The following is a 17162-nucleotide window of genomic DNA, read 5'->3' on the forward strand; positions in this document are numbered from 1 at the left end:
ACAAAAATGAATTACTATATCTTAAAAATAGAATTGTTTATTTAATTATTTACAAATCGGTTATGTGCATATGCGGTATAAATGCGATTATTTAATTCATTCCATAAAATGAAAAAATATAAAATCTTATTCTTGACGATACATACATATACACATACGTAAATTAAAATAATCTATAAACAAATCGCAATGAAAATTACACAGCGAATTAACAAGTCAAGTAATTGCGGTTATTAAACAGCTAAGTCAGTTTTATAAAAGTATAGTTTTTTCTCTTGTAAGATTGCGCCTGCTATAATATATAGTAGTAAAATCAGTCATGTATCACCCACCGGTTTAATCCATGCATAATTGTGCTTTTTTAATATTTCGCAACCACTATAATCATACGGTGTGCTGAGGGCAGAGATAACAGCAGCGGCGACGTCTTCTTCGCGTAATATCGGCATTTTCGATGGCTCAAATTGAAATGGAAATGGAACAATGTCCTGGATTAAAAAAAAAATCACATCATTTTCTTCATTAACAAAGTACGCCATAAAGTACTCACCGTAATAGGTGTTTTGGAACTTAAGAATATATCCTGAGTCTCGACGAAGTCTCTCACCAAGTTCGTCGACATCTCATAGATAAAATCGCTGAACTTTTTCGTTTCCTCTGGAAACCTTAGGTTGATATCACTGCGTTCATAACGTAAAATATTTAATGGCTTTCCGTTGGCAAATATCGGATTCGAAAAATTTTTAGCTTTACATGGGTATACCTGTTTACGTTCAATATGTGGCTTTCGTGCTTCGGATTGTCCTTCATTAATTTGGCAGCGTGAATCGCGCAGTTGGAGACGCCGTAAATGCTAATTTCTTTGGATTCGACGTAGTCATTATAGTCAATTTCTGTATATACGTAACAAAAATTTCATTGAATACAGAGATTCGTAACAGAGATTTTCGGATATTATTGTGCTTGAAAATACCTGTTATGTCATCAATACTCAGGTATCCAGTATTGTTGACAAGAACGTTCAAGGAACCAAAATGATGTTTAACCCAATTCAAAGTTTCCTCGATGTCCTCTTTATATTTGATGTTGCATACTCTTGGGTAAAATATTCCTGGTGCATTCTCAATATCCAAAAATTCCTTTATATCATCCATTGAATTATATCTGAATGACAAACCAACGACAATCATGCCGTACTTGATGAGTTCCTTGATAATTTCCTGAGCGAGACTAGATCCTGCCCTCGTGACCACGGCTATTTTTCCATTCCAGCGGTCCATGCTGTAGAGTAAAATGTGACGATACTTTAGGCACTGCAGATGATACTTGGGCAAAAACCGGTGTCGCGCGCCTGCGTTATTGTACCTATATTAGATATGTCTATAGTTCTTGAGCGCAGCGAGATCGAAATGAAACTGATGCCGATTGCCGGACGAACTCTGGTCTATGGTGCAATAATATCGCTAGTTGCCGAAAACCGTTTAGAATTATGAACATGTCTGTTTATAAATAAAGACATAGCGCGTTAACGCTATAGGTCCTTCTCTTGACGTTCTAACTATCTGTCGATCACCTATTACCATTGACAATACAGGAAAGGGCTTACATCAGGATGTAAATAAACGTAGAACTCATTGGAGTGAAATTATTTTTACAAAGTTTTTATTAAACACCGCATCGTGTATTACATATCACAACGTTATACCGTTAATTCAATAGTTATACCACATAACTATCGCGTGTTAGTGTTGGATGTAGAAACAGACATTTAGTTAAGGGCTTTCTTTTAAACTCTACACCGCAAGAAACGAAAGATGTATACAAGGAAAAAACTAACGATCGAAAAAAGAAAAATAAATGTACACCGCAATATACATATACACGCTCGGCAAAGAGCGTCTCTATATCAAAGTCGACAATACATATACGCTCTGGTAATGATAAATACATCTTTATCCTCGTTTTTCTCTGTACTCGCATACTTACAAACGATTTCACAAGAGACATTCACAGCCGAACTTCAAATAAAATATCTATTCGCACGACTCGCCGATTTAGGGGCTAGCGAACGCGCCAACCAAAATAATAAAGCCTGCGCACTGTATATTGTTTTACTATATTTATAATGATTAGTACTCGCTCTTAAAACGCTTTCTTTCGTTTCTACACTGTAATATCCTTTCTTTCTTTTACTTTCATATCCTCTTTCTCGCTTCTCGGGATCGAGATCGACCCCGAGTCACACTGTATATATATTATATTATGTAATTAAAAAATACATATATGCACATGGCATTATAGATTGAAGAGTCCTCTGCTGTTATCTTGTTTGCTCGAATCCAGGCTCCTGCGTTCGGTACTGGTGTATCTTGAAACGAATTTTCGCAAGATTAACGTTATGGCTATGTCCGTTTATTGTTGTATCATAAATTTAGTTGTATATGTATCTGTTTTTACATATTTTTCAAACAACATACACCGTAGACTAATATCATACGAATGATCGAGTCCTATTGGAACTTGATCGAGTGTACGTTCTTTTTCATAGTTGTCACATCGTTGGACAATTCTGACAGTTATTACACGGTATTTATAACACATCTATGTCCATTATGCGCCCAAAGACGTATATACAATATTTTAGGATCTTTTATCATAGGCGAAGTACCGGCGATTGAGTCTACTAAAACGATTATAAATAAAATTTAAAATATTTATTTCTTTTCTCGTGCTAAAAATGAATTCGACTTCTATCATAAAATTGCAATCAATTTTTAAATAAAAAATCGTTGGAGCGTAAAAATCATCACCGGTACTTCGGTATAAACACTGAAAACAAAATCTATAGCAGCGCATAAATCAAAATCACACGACGCTAACGAATCAATCAAAATAAATCATACAGTACATAATAATTATTATATCTATATAGTGCTTACAAATATCTGCCTATGAAACCTGGCAGTTCGACGCGTGTATGCTGCGGTAATGGTCCCGGACCAACCTCTCCTGTCACAGTTTCCAGCTGTTCCGCCGCGTGTACGCAATACACAAGTCACATATACGTTATATATCAACAATCAATATCATTGGGTCAGATACGTTCGATGTACAATCGATTTTTCATTTTATTTTTCAAATTTTTCACTTCCATCCTTCTGTAAATCATAAGGGGGCGTATAGCTTCAGCGGATCGATTCGAGATTGCAAAAGTTACTTCTTACGTGTTATACTCTGGATTTTCATTCGCAAATTATTGTCGTCGTGTTTATTATCGTATCTGTATACAAAAGCTTCTATTTTTCTACTCGAGATTTCGTATATGGAGCAAAAGTGGAGTTTTGAGAAAAAAAGAGCGAAAATTAGGGTAAGAAGTGACTTTACAATTCGCTACATGTATTTCCGTGTACTTTGCAATTATGCAATAAGGAGTGGATTACTATAATATTATGCAATATACATGGTCTTACGATAAATTTTAAGAGATATACATAGGAAGCTGGCAACTCTCAGCCTGCCGGAAGAGGACTTAATACTGATTGATTCTACACAAGGTATGGACAACTGTTTGGATTGTCGCGTTAATAAATAAATATTGCACGCAGTAACGTATCTCTCGTCATATATAACTTTACACTTCCCCTCTGTCCTCTCGACTACATCATTTATAACAAAGCTATTATATCGTGAAGAACAAAAATTGTAATCACACCGATCGAAGAGAAAAAAATAAAGAGACTCTGAAGCACTACATCGTCACGGGGAAAGAAAATTCACACTCAAGTTTACAAAAAAATTTGTATATATACCCTCTATGTCAATAATAGCGTGCACAACTCTGCATATAATATAATGTAACGATTCACGTATCAAACGTATGCGAAACAAAAAGAGAACCAGTGCACTGACTATAATATATAAATATCTAGCTCAAGACAGAAGAAATAAAAAAAATAAAAATCTTTCAGATGGTATATTAATAATACACGCGACACATGTCGACGAAGGCAATGTTCGCCGGAGGATCGACACCTCGGTTTACACGTGCGACCTGTCACTGATGCCTCTTACGTGTGTCTGTGAAGAACAACATTAAAACAAAATCATATTACAAATCAAATATGCCAACCAACAAAGGGAGAAAATGTTGTTTTTTTTGTCTCTTGAATAATGTGCACTTAAATGTTGCGGAAGAAAATCGTGCGACAGAGCAGAAGAGCTTTTGGTATATCAGTACGAGAAGAGTGTTATGTTAATGGTATGTATATATATATATATATATATATATATATATATATATAGAGGTATATGTGCGTGTGTGCAGTGTATGTGTGTGACAAATCATGCTGGCTCGGAACTCATTACGGTATACTATATGTATAAAGGAACGAACTACGGGTTTACTTTACGGTTCACGTCTAAAAATATAGTTTTTATCATGTTAACGTTACTTTTCGAAAATTTACAGAGCTACATAGTACAGGATATATATCGTATTTATATAACACCGCAAACCCGACTATGTATATTTACAGACTCGGACTCTGCTACCACAGAACAGTATATTATATAGCGTGTTATAGGCCTTATACCCATGATACAGAAGATGGATTTCGACCTGCACCAAAGTATTAAACACAGAATTATTTGTGTATGCACTATTCTGCGGATAGAGGACCGTCTTTGGAACAATCTAAAACGACTACGTACACAATAGGACGATTCGGTGCGTTGTATCTATATATAATATGTGATATATAACGCAAAAAGAAAACAAGATTCCGCAGCGATGTAATGCAGTATACGAGAAAAACTACTTAAATCGACGTGTCTCTGTGTGTCTTTGACGTAAGTATGGATACGTTACATCAAGCCCAGCTTTCGTACCGGTCCTTCGGGGTCTCATGCATATGATAGGTCGTATGGATATCGCTCTAGATTTGAAACAAAGATCAAAGTAAACAAAGACTTACTTCCTAGGAGAGTATACAATTATGTAATTATTAATCTAAGCACATAATTATGACATCGATATTAAAAAAAAAAGTTACAACAACGCAACAGTCATTAAAACAAAAACGCGCCATTCTCAGGTAAAAGGATATTGGTTACTAGAATGTGAGGTATATGTCGGAGAAGAAACTGAGGGGAGAAAATTATGCTTAATGTTCGGTCAAGTATTCTCCTTTTCAAAAGCCCGATGCGTGAAGATTTTCTGTAAATACTTATTATTCCAATTACTATTGTCGTCTTATTTACAATCACAAGCGATTTTACAACGTCCGCAGACTCGTAAAATTGTCCGTCAACGCGCATAATAACAAAACTTGCTTGCAGATTTCGTATAAAAAAAGAGAAAATGATTCACAAAGTTCGCAACGGAATATATCCCTCGGCTCCAATGATTCTCAGCTCTTCGTCATCGACGGGGACGGTTTTATTCTACAAGAAAACCGATTAGACATATTTTATTTCTTATTTGATGAAAAATCCGGACAAAACAGAAGCACAGATACAATTCGTGACAAGCTGTTAAAGGTTGCCCCAGTATAGAGAGAAAATTTCTCATTCGGTGTTTTCCAATTGACATTAAACATAATTTTCGAGTTTCGTATATATATATAGTTCCAATGATGAGAGTTAGTATACACAAACTCGGACTAGCTATGTCAAAATGATATAGATGACGTATTAGATGTTAATATAAAACCAAAGCAGCAATAAAAACAAAAAATAAAACAATCTACTAAAACTCAACCGTCAACAGCCAAGAAAGAATAAATAATTAGTATGTAAGGTATACACGGAGAGAAAAATCCTGGCGCAATACCACAGTATATACGATATAACATTCAGCGCACCTATATCGTCGCTTTAGTGACTAGAGAGCTTGACGATATTACTCAAGTGGCGAATCTTTCTTCTCCGTGTGTATAAGATTGCCCGTCATGCAAAAGTTTCGCTACAGTATAGCCACACACTCAGTTCCCACACACAGTCCAATAAATAAACAAAGAAAAAAAGAACTCGTCTCTCCGACTCACATCATCATCGCGACCGACAGGAAATCGAGGCAACAACGCGGCGTCTGTCTACTATATATTTACAGAAGATTTTGTTAGTTATCGTTACCGTTATTTTTTTATTATTTTTTTTTTCATCACAGTTTGAATCGTTGAACACGGATACACACATACAAGCACTTTCCGTTATAATCCTCTCGTAAGCTCTCTCTTACACGGTTCAGCATTATTTTTTTAAGTTTCGGCTTCTTTTTTTTACACAACGCGTGTATCTTTGGCATTACATGTATACACTTTGTTACTGGGAAAGAAAGTACTGATGATTAACATGTATTTCGTAAGTGACACGTCGCGCGGAGGAAAGTGCGCTGCGTCGCAGTTTCCCGCGCGCGAACTTATTTTTTGTTTAAAGCTCAGAGTTGGGCCGTTTTTAAGTCTTATCGTCTGGTTCTTCAAGGAGCGATGCGAATCTTTATACTGCGGGTATGAAAAAGATGTCGCTCTGTAACATCCAAATTCACATTATAATTATACGTTATACATCTGTGTTTCATGCGGTTATGTCGTAAATGGACTAGTTTGATTGTTACCAATGATTAAGGGATGCTAGTAAACTTGGACGTTTCTCAAGACAAACATTACTTATCTATGTATTAAAAATAAAACAGAAACTGAAGAGCAAACAACTCCTTGAGAACAACAGGGTTGAAGGTATGTAAGAAAGAGGTAACGTGCCCAACTCTGATTACATCGATTAAGGCTAAAATGTACAGCCACATTAGTATAGGGATGCATCCAAAAGATAATACAAGGAGATAGTATAAGTATATAAATAAACTCGGGGTTAGTGGCATACATCGTGAAGGAGGTATAGTATACAGTATATAATAGAAAAAAAATGTTCGCAAAATTAGTAGTAGTATCAGTCCATCGGTAACAATAAAAACTGCAGCCAAAAGAATATAAAGCAAGAGTTAATCGCCCGTATAAGTGACTACATGATGGTTATTATCGTATACCCATGTATACTTTTTCTCGGACTTTTTTTGTTAAAGGTGTCGTATATAAAGAGCGAATATGAAATAAATTATCGCCTGTTAAGGTTGAGGATAACGTAGGGCTCGTCCCGGTTAGAAGGGACGGCCGAGGCTGCCGAGACAGAGGTCGGTTCCGTGCCGTTAGGCTGATAGCACGGGTTAACTGTATAGTTCAGATTAGGCTGATGGTAACTCACCGGTTGGCTGCTCGCTCTTCGCCTCTCGAACTCTTGCTCGTCCAGGCACAGGTCGGAATCTGAATCAATCTTGTGACCCATGTCGTCCTTTATTGTTAGATGGAGGCAGTGAAGAGAGAGAGAGAGAGAGAGAGAGAGAGATATACGATTTTTATGGTGAGCGACACACTTTTCAAGCCAGTGAATATGTTGGGGGGTTGGTTTTGGGGAAGTTTATGAGTTTTTTTTTCATCGTCGAGGATGAACCATCGTGTAGTTTTATTTCGTCGTTTTCTATTGTGAAATTCTTAGAAATGAGATTGATGCGAGACCGTGATATTATATTGCTATCGTTCAATTGTCCGATAAATAAATCACGTGCCATAAATAACGTTTATCCATCATGTGATTCTATTTTGACGAAATTACTCAAGCGGCCTTATCTGTAATCGAATACGTAATTAATTAGCGGAATTACGAAACATTTTCGGATAACAGTTGTCCAAACGATTGCATCGCATAAAAAAACCAAAACCAAAACCACTGAACTAAAAAAAAATAATTTTTCCACCACCAAGTGCCAGGCTCGAAATTCCTTAGTTCATCCTCGACACCGCCACACCAAGCTGTGCATCAACACGTCATCAACCTCAACCAAAATCAACCGTCATCTCACCTGCGTCATCTGCTGAGTGGTGGTCAAGAGCCTGGCTATAGGCGTACAGCAGACGGGTAGAGTCTCGAGCAACGTCGGCCTCGAGTGCGTCAGCAGAGGCTTCATGTACCTAGTGTCGAAGTTGCCCCAGATGCGCGCGAGCAGCGCCTTCTCGTTGGGCTTGCCGCCGGTTCCGACTCCAACTGAGCCGTCCTGCATAGAATTATACTGTGAAACGGGACAAAAGTGCGGATTTAGTATTGCCTTATCCATCCTGTATGCGTGAGATTTTCTTTTAATTTTTGGGGCTGCGTCGTCCAGCGTTGATTGATCTAGTCTAGATGGGTCTTTTTTGGAGAATTTGAATTATTATTGTTGAATTGAGGGCGATTCGAAGGCACACCGACTTTTTTTTCTTTTCGGATAATATCGTGTGTAGAGCTTGATATTTAATATGCTGGCATGTGACATCGTAATGCTTTTTTGGAGTTAATTAGGGCTTATGCACCTGTTATGGATTTTTTGTTTACAAGATATTGACTATAGATAAATGGAATCATGCAAAAAATGTCCACTATGCAATGTGATACTGCTGGTTTTAAAAATCCCTTTGAACGTGCTATTTACCATGAATCAAACCTTTAAAAATGAGTACCTTGCATACCAAACTTATTTTTTATAATTCAATATATACCATAACTAAAACGACTTCAATTAACTACAATTTATACTTTTTTTAAAAACGAACTATAAGATTAAACTTTCTCAACTATACTATTATACTTTAATTTCTATGAATCGAATACTGGAATTAAAAATACGAAAAATCAGCTCTGATTTCGACCTCTAAACTAACGAGATCACGTCAATCTCGCAATTAAACGTAATTGGGTATTGCAGGTGCACAAGCCTTTATTAATGTCGCCATCGTTAGTTAAAAATAATTAATTCATCAAATGCGCCATGCTTAGTGCTGAGTTATTCCATCATATCGACTATGTGTACTGGAGTATCTGGATTGGCATGTATATGCTTGTCATTAAAGGATGCAGTAATAACGGCTATTCAATAACTACCGACTGTTCCAGAACATACAGAATGGATAAAACAAAAAGTAATAAAAAAATCAAAATCAAATTATAATACATCATTATCAAAAGCATTCACAAAAGCGTTTTATATTGTATTGTATTTTTTTTTTCTATTTGAAAGAAAATCCGCATAACGCAACGTTATAAATTTCGATGTTTTCTTTATATTCAATCAATTTTATAGATTACGAGCAAACGTTGTCATATACGGATTTGAATTCAAACTATTCGTGCACATCGAGATTTTGCAAAGTAAAATAAACTTGAAACTGTAAGTAAAAGAAAAGGTGTAATAAAAAACATGTTTGTATCAAATGTTGTTTGACTATTATATGATAGTTCCAAGTGCAAACATAATGAAAGCGTTAAATCAGCAGGCAATGAAAATTAAGATGCATTAGAAAAAAAATGAGATGAGACACACGACTGACGACTTTCGAAAGTTTTGTGCAGACATACCGGAGAGCTTCTCTCCCGATGCAATTCCAGTTCGCCAAAGCCACCTTCGCCACCAGACTATTCAAAAATTGCAATTTCAGTTTTGTTTTTATCGATTTTTACAATTCAAATTCAAGATAAAAAATGCTTGTAATTCGTTGATAGAAAACTAATCGTGAAAAAAATCCATGCTGAGAAAGTAAAAGGAAAAGGTTTACTCTAACATAACAAAAGTGAAAAATACGCTAATGTTACTTTTACGAGAATCTTTGAACCAAATCCCCAGTTTCAAGTGCATCAAGATCAAATACTTTGTAAATAAGAGATTTGAGAAAATAACTTAACAATGCAATAGTGAAAAATATGAACAAGAGAAACGAGCCCTTTGATTTTACATCCCTTTGAAAATAAAGTATAGAAAGGTTGGAACAGCTCAAAGTTAACTTTAATAGAAAAATACGAACCCCAGCGGTGTCCATGGAGTTATACACCTGGGCGCAAGCGTTAGAATAAAAAGCAAGGATACGTGAAGCAGTTTGTGATTATGTAAAATTTGACAAAATCACGTGCGCAGGTGCCTTTGTTCTTATTTTGTAAATATCTTTTTTTTCAACATCAAGAGCATATAATGTAAATTTTGATATTTTTTGAAATAGAAAAACCACCTCATATTTTCGGTATTAAAAAAATAACACATATAGTATAATTTTGTACTCCGAAGTCACCAAAAGCTCATGTTTTCACAATAACACAAATCTACTACGACCACAAATTTCTACAGTAGAAATCTGAAATCTTAACGTCTCGTTACTTACACTTCGGACTCCGTTATGTGATAATACTTCTACTTCTTCATCTACGCCAACTCTATAAAAACACATCGTCGGTTATTTCCGTTATATGTAAACATTCTTTTATAAATATGTAAAAAACATTGATCGTAATTAAATGCATTTATGAGCACACGTTTGCAATTCGCATACACCTTAAAAAGCGTAATATAAATCCATTAAACAATGAGCTTGATAGAATGTTTTAATATTTACAAATAACATGAATATGTAATCAAATAGAAAATGTGCGTCGTTACCTTCTGGTATCTCTACCAATTAACTGTTCCAGTATTTATGTACAAGTTATCATTTTAAAAACTAATTTATCAGTATCTATACTACGTTAAATTCGCGAAATTTCTTAATGACATTACAATTTAAAAATTAGCCTTTTAACCAAAATAAAAGACACTTCGAAAGTATAAAACTCACGGTATGTTGAACCAGCTGAGGAACTGGGAGGCCATGCCACCCTGGAAGATGACCGTCAGTATGACGATAAGACTCGTGGTTGTGAGCATGGCCTGTCTAGCTTCAGACACAGTATTACGGATCGCCAGAGCAAAACTCATTGCTCCACGCAAACCAGCGCAGAAAAGCATGTGCTGAAAGTTCAGAGATATCTTCGGCTTGCGCCCGAGGTTCAGCAGGAACGAAAGCGGGTACACATTTGCGGCTCTGCCCAGCAGTGCGCAGAACTGTACATTGATTGAATTAAGAAATTTATGTTTGGATAATAATTGAATAATTTATCATATACAGGGACGTTTTTAAGACAAATTTTACGCTTCTCTGTTTTCATTTGAACGTAATGTAGACATTTTTTACAAGAAGTTACATCGATTCAAAGTATAAAAAGCATGCATAACGTGTTATCACAAGCGTTATGCAGGTACTAGATTTGCGCAATCATGACGTAATATTTCAAATGAATGTTAACAATAGACACAAAATATGAATAGAATAATATACCGCACTCTGACTCAACTACGTGATAAAGTACGTTTTTATCAGTACATATAAATTTAACCGATACACAACTTGGCTTTTCTGCGATTTCGCATGGCAAAAAATTATTATTATTCGTTGTGTTCGTAAAAGTGAATCATCGCTTGTTTGCTTACTCAGCATTATACTTTAAAACTTGATTTGCGTTATCTACTGAGAGACTATAACTATAAAAAAAATATGAATTAAGCTGAAAATTCGCAATGTGCAGTTATTTCAATTTGATTCGTGTGATCGAAGGAAACGCCGATGTGTAACAATCGAAATTTGCCTCAAAAACGTTTTAAAGATTATAATTTTTGTGTAAAAAGGATACGAATCCTGAAATTATGAATCCAATATCGAAGTGATGTTTAGGGAAGGTAAACATCGATACACCTATGTAGCTAAAGATAAAGTTCTCGGCCAGGAAATTGAGCAGTTCAAAAAGCTGCTTCGTCCTCTGACGGGAATCGGAACTTAAATTATTGTACGTGTAGTGGGCTTGACATATCCCACAGAACAAAACGGCAACAACTCCTGGAAAGCAATTACGATAAATTAATATAAATAATTAGTACTTCAAACTTGGTACAAAATCAGACATTTTTAAAATTTTAAATAAACAAATGTTTAATATTTGTTGTCTAGGCTCAAAGTAAGTTTTTAAATCAATTAGCTATCAATTTAGCCAAACTTTCTACTTATACTAAAAGTGGCACAACAAAAGGAGTACAGTGAAAGTAGCTTATAATACTGTTATTTTTACTAATCAGTAGACTATTTAGAGCAAAAAAAGGAACACAAATCTAACTCAAAACAAAATCCCCATTAAATAGAGATTATACAACTAAAAAGTAAACAAGATAATGTGACAACTAGAAAATATGATAATTTGTATCTGTCTAGCAGTTTATCTCTCCTCATTACACTAAACGTTTACATTAAGAAAACTTTAACAAAGTCAAACTAAACGAAATCAAGATTTGTGTTTCATTTTATAGGAGCAAAAATTAATACAAACTCGACGAGAAAGATATTCGAATCGCACATTTGACGTTCACAATGAGCATGTCACATGGCATAACAACCATTATCTCTTTTTTTCGTAAGACTGAGCTTATCTAAATGAATTTCAAACTCATCGGCATGACTTAAAGTCACCCGTTAATTTGGTAAATCGTCTGCGATAAAGACAGTTTTGCCTGCGTTTTTATTAATCTCAAATTAAGTCACAAAAATTAGTCTATTTTTAAATTCATTCCCGAAGTAAAAATCTTTCCTTTCCACAGAAGAAGTCCCAGTAAAATCCAATTAGCGTGAAACCGCAACCCAATGCCGAATATAGGAATCTACTTTGCGGCGGTTGCGAAACTGCAAAATTACCGCTCTCCAATCTCTAACAAACAATCTCTGCCCGTCGATTAAACTCAAAGTATTTGCATGGCTTACCCGTCAGATCGGAAGCCTCAGCAATGAGGAAAGTACTATATGACATGAGGACAAACAGAGCTGACTCGAGGAGCGGAAAGTCCCGAACCCGCGTAAACTTGGTAAGGAGGGCTGTGATGCAACCCATCGTCGCGCCGATGAAGAGCGACAGACTGAATATACCGACAAAGTCGCCCATCGCCTGGAAGAAGGCCACCAACTCGAACTTGTTTGAGCCTGGCGTAAGGTAACGCTCGCCGTAATTCTGGATAGCACTGCAATAAAGAGGAGAAAAGTTATAAATGTGGGCTATTTTTGCGAGGCTTTCTCCATTTTATGGGGAAAAGTCTCGTTAGATTTTTCATTCGTTTTAGCTTCGTATTCTAAATTTCTGTTCAAAATTCAGCAAAAAACATCGCTGATCGCATTCGCAACTCACCCGCTAAGTACGATAGCCACGGCATCGTTGAGCACGCTCTCGCCGAACACGAGCGCGTACAGATTCACGTCGACGTGTAGATCGTTGAATATCGAGATGATGGTCAGCGGGTCTGTCGGCGATATCAGCGCGCCGAAATACAGCGTGTCCAGAAACGTGAAGGAGGTCGACAGGTGCGGTATCAGCTGCATGAACGCGTACATCAGCGCCCTGAAAAGTTCAATATTATTACAACGTCGTTATCGCACATATTATTCTCTCTACTGTGCAATAATGCGTATCGCAAGGTATATGGTTACATAAATGGCAAGTAGGCGAGTTTTCCCATTCGTGTGTGACACATAGACATGCGGGTCTGCGATGCACCTATGCTATCCGGTTAATGACACACATCGCGGTCTCGAGTAACGCTTGTGTTTGGATAGCTGTATATGCACCTGTGGAGTCGAATAAGCGCAAGACTTACCCGATAATAAAAGACGAGACCGTCGTACCGACCAGCGCGTACATCAATATCGCCCCGAGATTTCGAAAGAAGTATTTCTGAAACGAGAGAGAAGAGATTAGTTTTCAATTAATTTTTATTGCACAGCGCGAGCTCTTACCCTTTTCAGACTGTATCCGGCGTGGAAAATTATAGGCGGCAAGATGATGTTGAAGAATATCTCCGGATCGAACGTGGCCTGAAATGAAAAAAACAAAAACAAATAAAGAGAAAGTTCTATACGCGTACCGGGCTTATCAGCCCTCGTATATAGTTTCGCATTGCGGAGATAAAAGCGTGTCTTATCTACAAAGCTGCGCAAACTAAAAGTAACTATATATATATACTATACCTTCTTGTCAATCTCGCTGTCCTGCTTGTAAATTTCGCCGCGGAAAGAGTAGGCGTAGGTTTTGTTGCCGAAGCCGCCGCCGGTCTTGTTCTCGAAGACTTGAAACCATAGTATGTCCGGAGGTATGGATTGATTGTATGGTGCTGCAGGCACAACCGGCAGATGCTGAATCGTGTTACTCGTCGTAAATCCATATCGAATTATCGCCCCCACAATAAGCCCTGAAATCATACAAGTTCATGCTTTACTCTGCTATTGCACATTTATATTTTTCTTTTCACTCGTTTTTCTCTATACATATAGTTCGTTTTTTTCTACTTTGAAAGTCGACGAATATGAAAAAACTTCTCGAAAGTTAATGTTTACTCAGAGCGATCAAAGCCTCGGGAAAGGAATTCCTCGTCTTTCTTATATAACACTGCAGATTCCAGAATGCACGTGCTCATTGCGCGCGCGGATGTTTAATTCATCGTGCGGCGCAAGGCTGCGTGTGAAAGCAATTTCCAATACGCAAATTGCTACTATCCCTCTCCCTCAGAGGTGGAAATCAATCAGCTGCCTACGCAGGGACATAATTCAATTTCTTGGCTTCGCACACTGCCAGTCAAAATAAAAGACTGAGTCGAGGCAAGTGTGCTGATAATAAAGCCGGTGATAAGTGGCAGACCTGTTTGCTGAAACAATTTTGCCTTCTCCGTCCAGGGGAATGATAAACCCGTATGTACGTGTCAGAGTTATCAAAGCACAGAGGGTAACGAAGAGCCTCGACTTGGTGGAAATTCGAATACTCGAGCTGAGTAGGCACTGTTACAACTATATTCTTTCAAGGAATGGTGTCAAGGATCAAGGTTATATCACAAACCTTTCCCAGGGAGTGATGTGCGAAACGCAGAGAGTTTAGATGGTGTTGTATTATGCAAAGTTACAAAACGTGCTTGGAGACTAGTTAAATGACACCTTTTCATAATTTGATGCAATTAAGCGTGGAGTTGCATGATGGAAAATTAATTAGAGGTCTTCTAATGGCGTTTCCTTTTATGGTGAGATTAGAAGTGCTTTGATCAATTTTAACGTAATTAAACTCCTACTTGAACTATGAATTGTATAAGAGGATATTAGGAAAATTAAGAGTGAGGGTGAAAATGATTGTTTTAACAGTAAAAGTCAAATTTATTATGTTAGGTGGACAGAAATTATTGGAATATATTGGACAGGCAAAGTAAGGCAATGTACATATGACAGACGAATGCGTCATTGATTATTGGATTTTAAATATTCAAGAACATGACAGTATTAAAAAAATGCTATATTAACTGTGTTTATATTCATAATTTTAATTTAATTTTGAGAAAAAGTAGTGAAGATAATACAAAATGTACACTGTGAATTGGAAAAGTCACATGGTTTGATAGTAACAATAAAAACAAATGAATCAAACTCAATATTATTCATGAATAATTCACAAACTATATAGGAGTTTCAGTAGATTGATACAGTGGGAGTCAAGGACTTTTAAACAATTGAGAAAGTGATACAAAGATAATATACATCTCTTTTCTTGATAACATCTATAATCCTAATCACTGTACTTATATGATAAGAGGATTTTACTCTGATGGAGAATAGTGAACTAGTTATCTGTTTCATGAATTTTGAAGATAATGTGTACGTGTGATTTTTATCTTTATTCTATTAATTGCCATATGAGTTGATTATAGAAAAGTATTCGATTGTTAAAAATCAAAAATATATAGATATGGTCGTAGAAAAAAATACTTCCAGATAATTTACACTTTATAAATAACAAGGAAATCATTATAAGTGCGCAAGATGTCTTCAGGCTCAGACATCAATATTCATCAAACTATAGATTTTAACAGAAGAATATTAAGAGAGATGATGTACAAGGCTATTTTTATTCTTTCACAATTTGAAACATGATATTAAGTTGGTTCTAGTGACTAATTTGTAGCAAAAGTAAATATTGATTAGATTTTTTAGTATAAAAAGTAGTATATACAGGCTTCAAGATCATTTATGAATACAAAATATCAATATGTATTCACTGGAAAACACAGTATAAGTAAATATAAATTTTTTGCTACTCAAACAAATAACCACAAAGTTTTTGTGAGATAAGAGCTTTAGCCTCTGACATTGTTCCAATTAATGTAACCGATAAATATTGATAATAAAAAAAACGGTGATCAATATGAGTGTACACATATACAGACATACAAACTTGACAATGAAATGTTTGAGAGCAAGATTAACGAGCTATGTATCAGTAAAATATCCAGAGAGTGATCCAAAACAAAACACACAAGGCTTGACACACTTGAATCAGTGGTTTGACTACAGTTTGATACTGCAACTACAAATGGCAATAAGATGAATCATCAGTACAGATCCCCAACAAATCAGCATCAATAGGCTGACATGACAACACTTGCCCATCATTGATTAAACAGAAGCCCGTCATAGCTATCCCAGGAAATACGATCCACCGCACAACACCCCTCCAAAACTCAACCCTAACAGCCAATGTCATCGAGAAAAACACTCACCATAGATGACAGCGAGTCCAGTCTCGTGCAGAAACCTCAGCCTCCTGTGCTTGAAGGTCCAGACCGTTAGCACAGTGGCTATCAGCAGAAAGGTGTAAAGTAACAAATTGAGACTGTCGAGTCTGTGGAGATACTGGGCTTTGGCATCAAGCTCAATGTCAGTGGCAGCTCCATCGCAGTTCCTGGCCACCAAAGACAGGAGTAGTACCAAGACTGCTACCCTCATCCTGTCGCTATGATATATTTACACTCGCGCACAACACGTCCCGTGTCTCTTTCACTCGGTTACACACTCTACTGTAGAGCACTATGGTAATTATTTACAAAGGCGACATGGGGCAGCACTACGATTCGCAGATATCAAAACGTCGTCGTCGTCACAGAGGAGCAGCCGTTCGCTGCTGCTCATTTTCTGCTACTGTGTCTCTCTCCTCAGTTGCGTGCGACACGACTGACGGTTGCGTCTTTCTTTTTTTATCGCCTGCAGAGAGAGGACGAGAGGGAGACTCGAGCTTCCCCTACTCCTCGACGAAGACGACTGGCGCCGCTGTACACTGTACGCATGCTAGCTCACCCTTTTTTTTTATTGACGGCGACTCGCGCGCGTGGGTGATGACTAATGTCGCGTTCGCGAATCGACGACGAGCAA

The 17162-nt window shown here is 36.8% G+C and overlaps 2 protein-coding genes across 34 annotated transcripts; both read right to left on the reverse strand.

The window, feature by feature from the left end:
• Positions 1-11: 11 nt before the first annotated feature.
• LOC100120547 (farnesol dehydrogenase-like) lies at positions 12-1446 on the reverse strand. Its single transcript, XM_001604130.4, has 4 exons — positions 974-1446; positions 764-893; positions 551-680; positions 12-488 (listed from the first exon to the last, which is right to left on the reverse strand). The coding sequence occupies exons 1-4, from the start codon at positions 1278-1280 to the stop codon at positions 318-320; spliced, it is 738 nt and encodes a 245-aa protein (XP_001604180.2). The 5' UTR covers positions 1281-1446; the 3' UTR covers positions 12-317.
• A 199-nt stretch (positions 1447-1645) lies between these two features.
• On the reverse strand, positions 1646-17162 carry LOC100120519 (sodium/hydrogen exchanger 7). 33 transcript variants are annotated; one of them, XM_031930293.1, is made up of 14 exons: positions 16514-17161; positions 13947-14167; positions 13716-13793; positions 13577-13653; positions 13111-13320; positions 12693-12946; positions 11578-11780; positions 10686-10951; positions 10236-10287; positions 9885-9911; positions 9442-9498; positions 7913-8119; positions 7258-7326; positions 1646-5442 (listed from the first exon to the last, which is right to left on the reverse strand). In XM_031930293.1, exons 1-14 carry the CDS (start codon positions 16737-16739, stop codon positions 5365-5367), a joined length of 2025 nt encoding a protein of 674 aa, XP_031786153.1. In that variant the 5' UTR covers positions 16740-17161; the 3' UTR covers positions 1646-5364. The 33 variants fall into 33 exon arrangements, with proteins under 33 accessions (XP_031786153.1, XP_016845296.1, XP_016845293.1 ...); XM_016989807.2 differs by having other exon boundaries at positions 1646-4077; positions 16514-17160; XM_016989804.2 differs by having other exon boundaries at positions 1646-4934; positions 16514-17160.

The sequence above is a fragment of the Nasonia vitripennis genome, chromosome 4 (assembly GCF_009193385.2).
Source record: "Nasonia vitripennis strain AsymCx chromosome 4, Nvit_psr_1.1, whole genome shotgun sequence".
Lineage (NCBI taxonomy): Eukaryota > Metazoa > Arthropoda > Insecta > Hymenoptera > Pteromalidae > Nasonia > Nasonia vitripennis.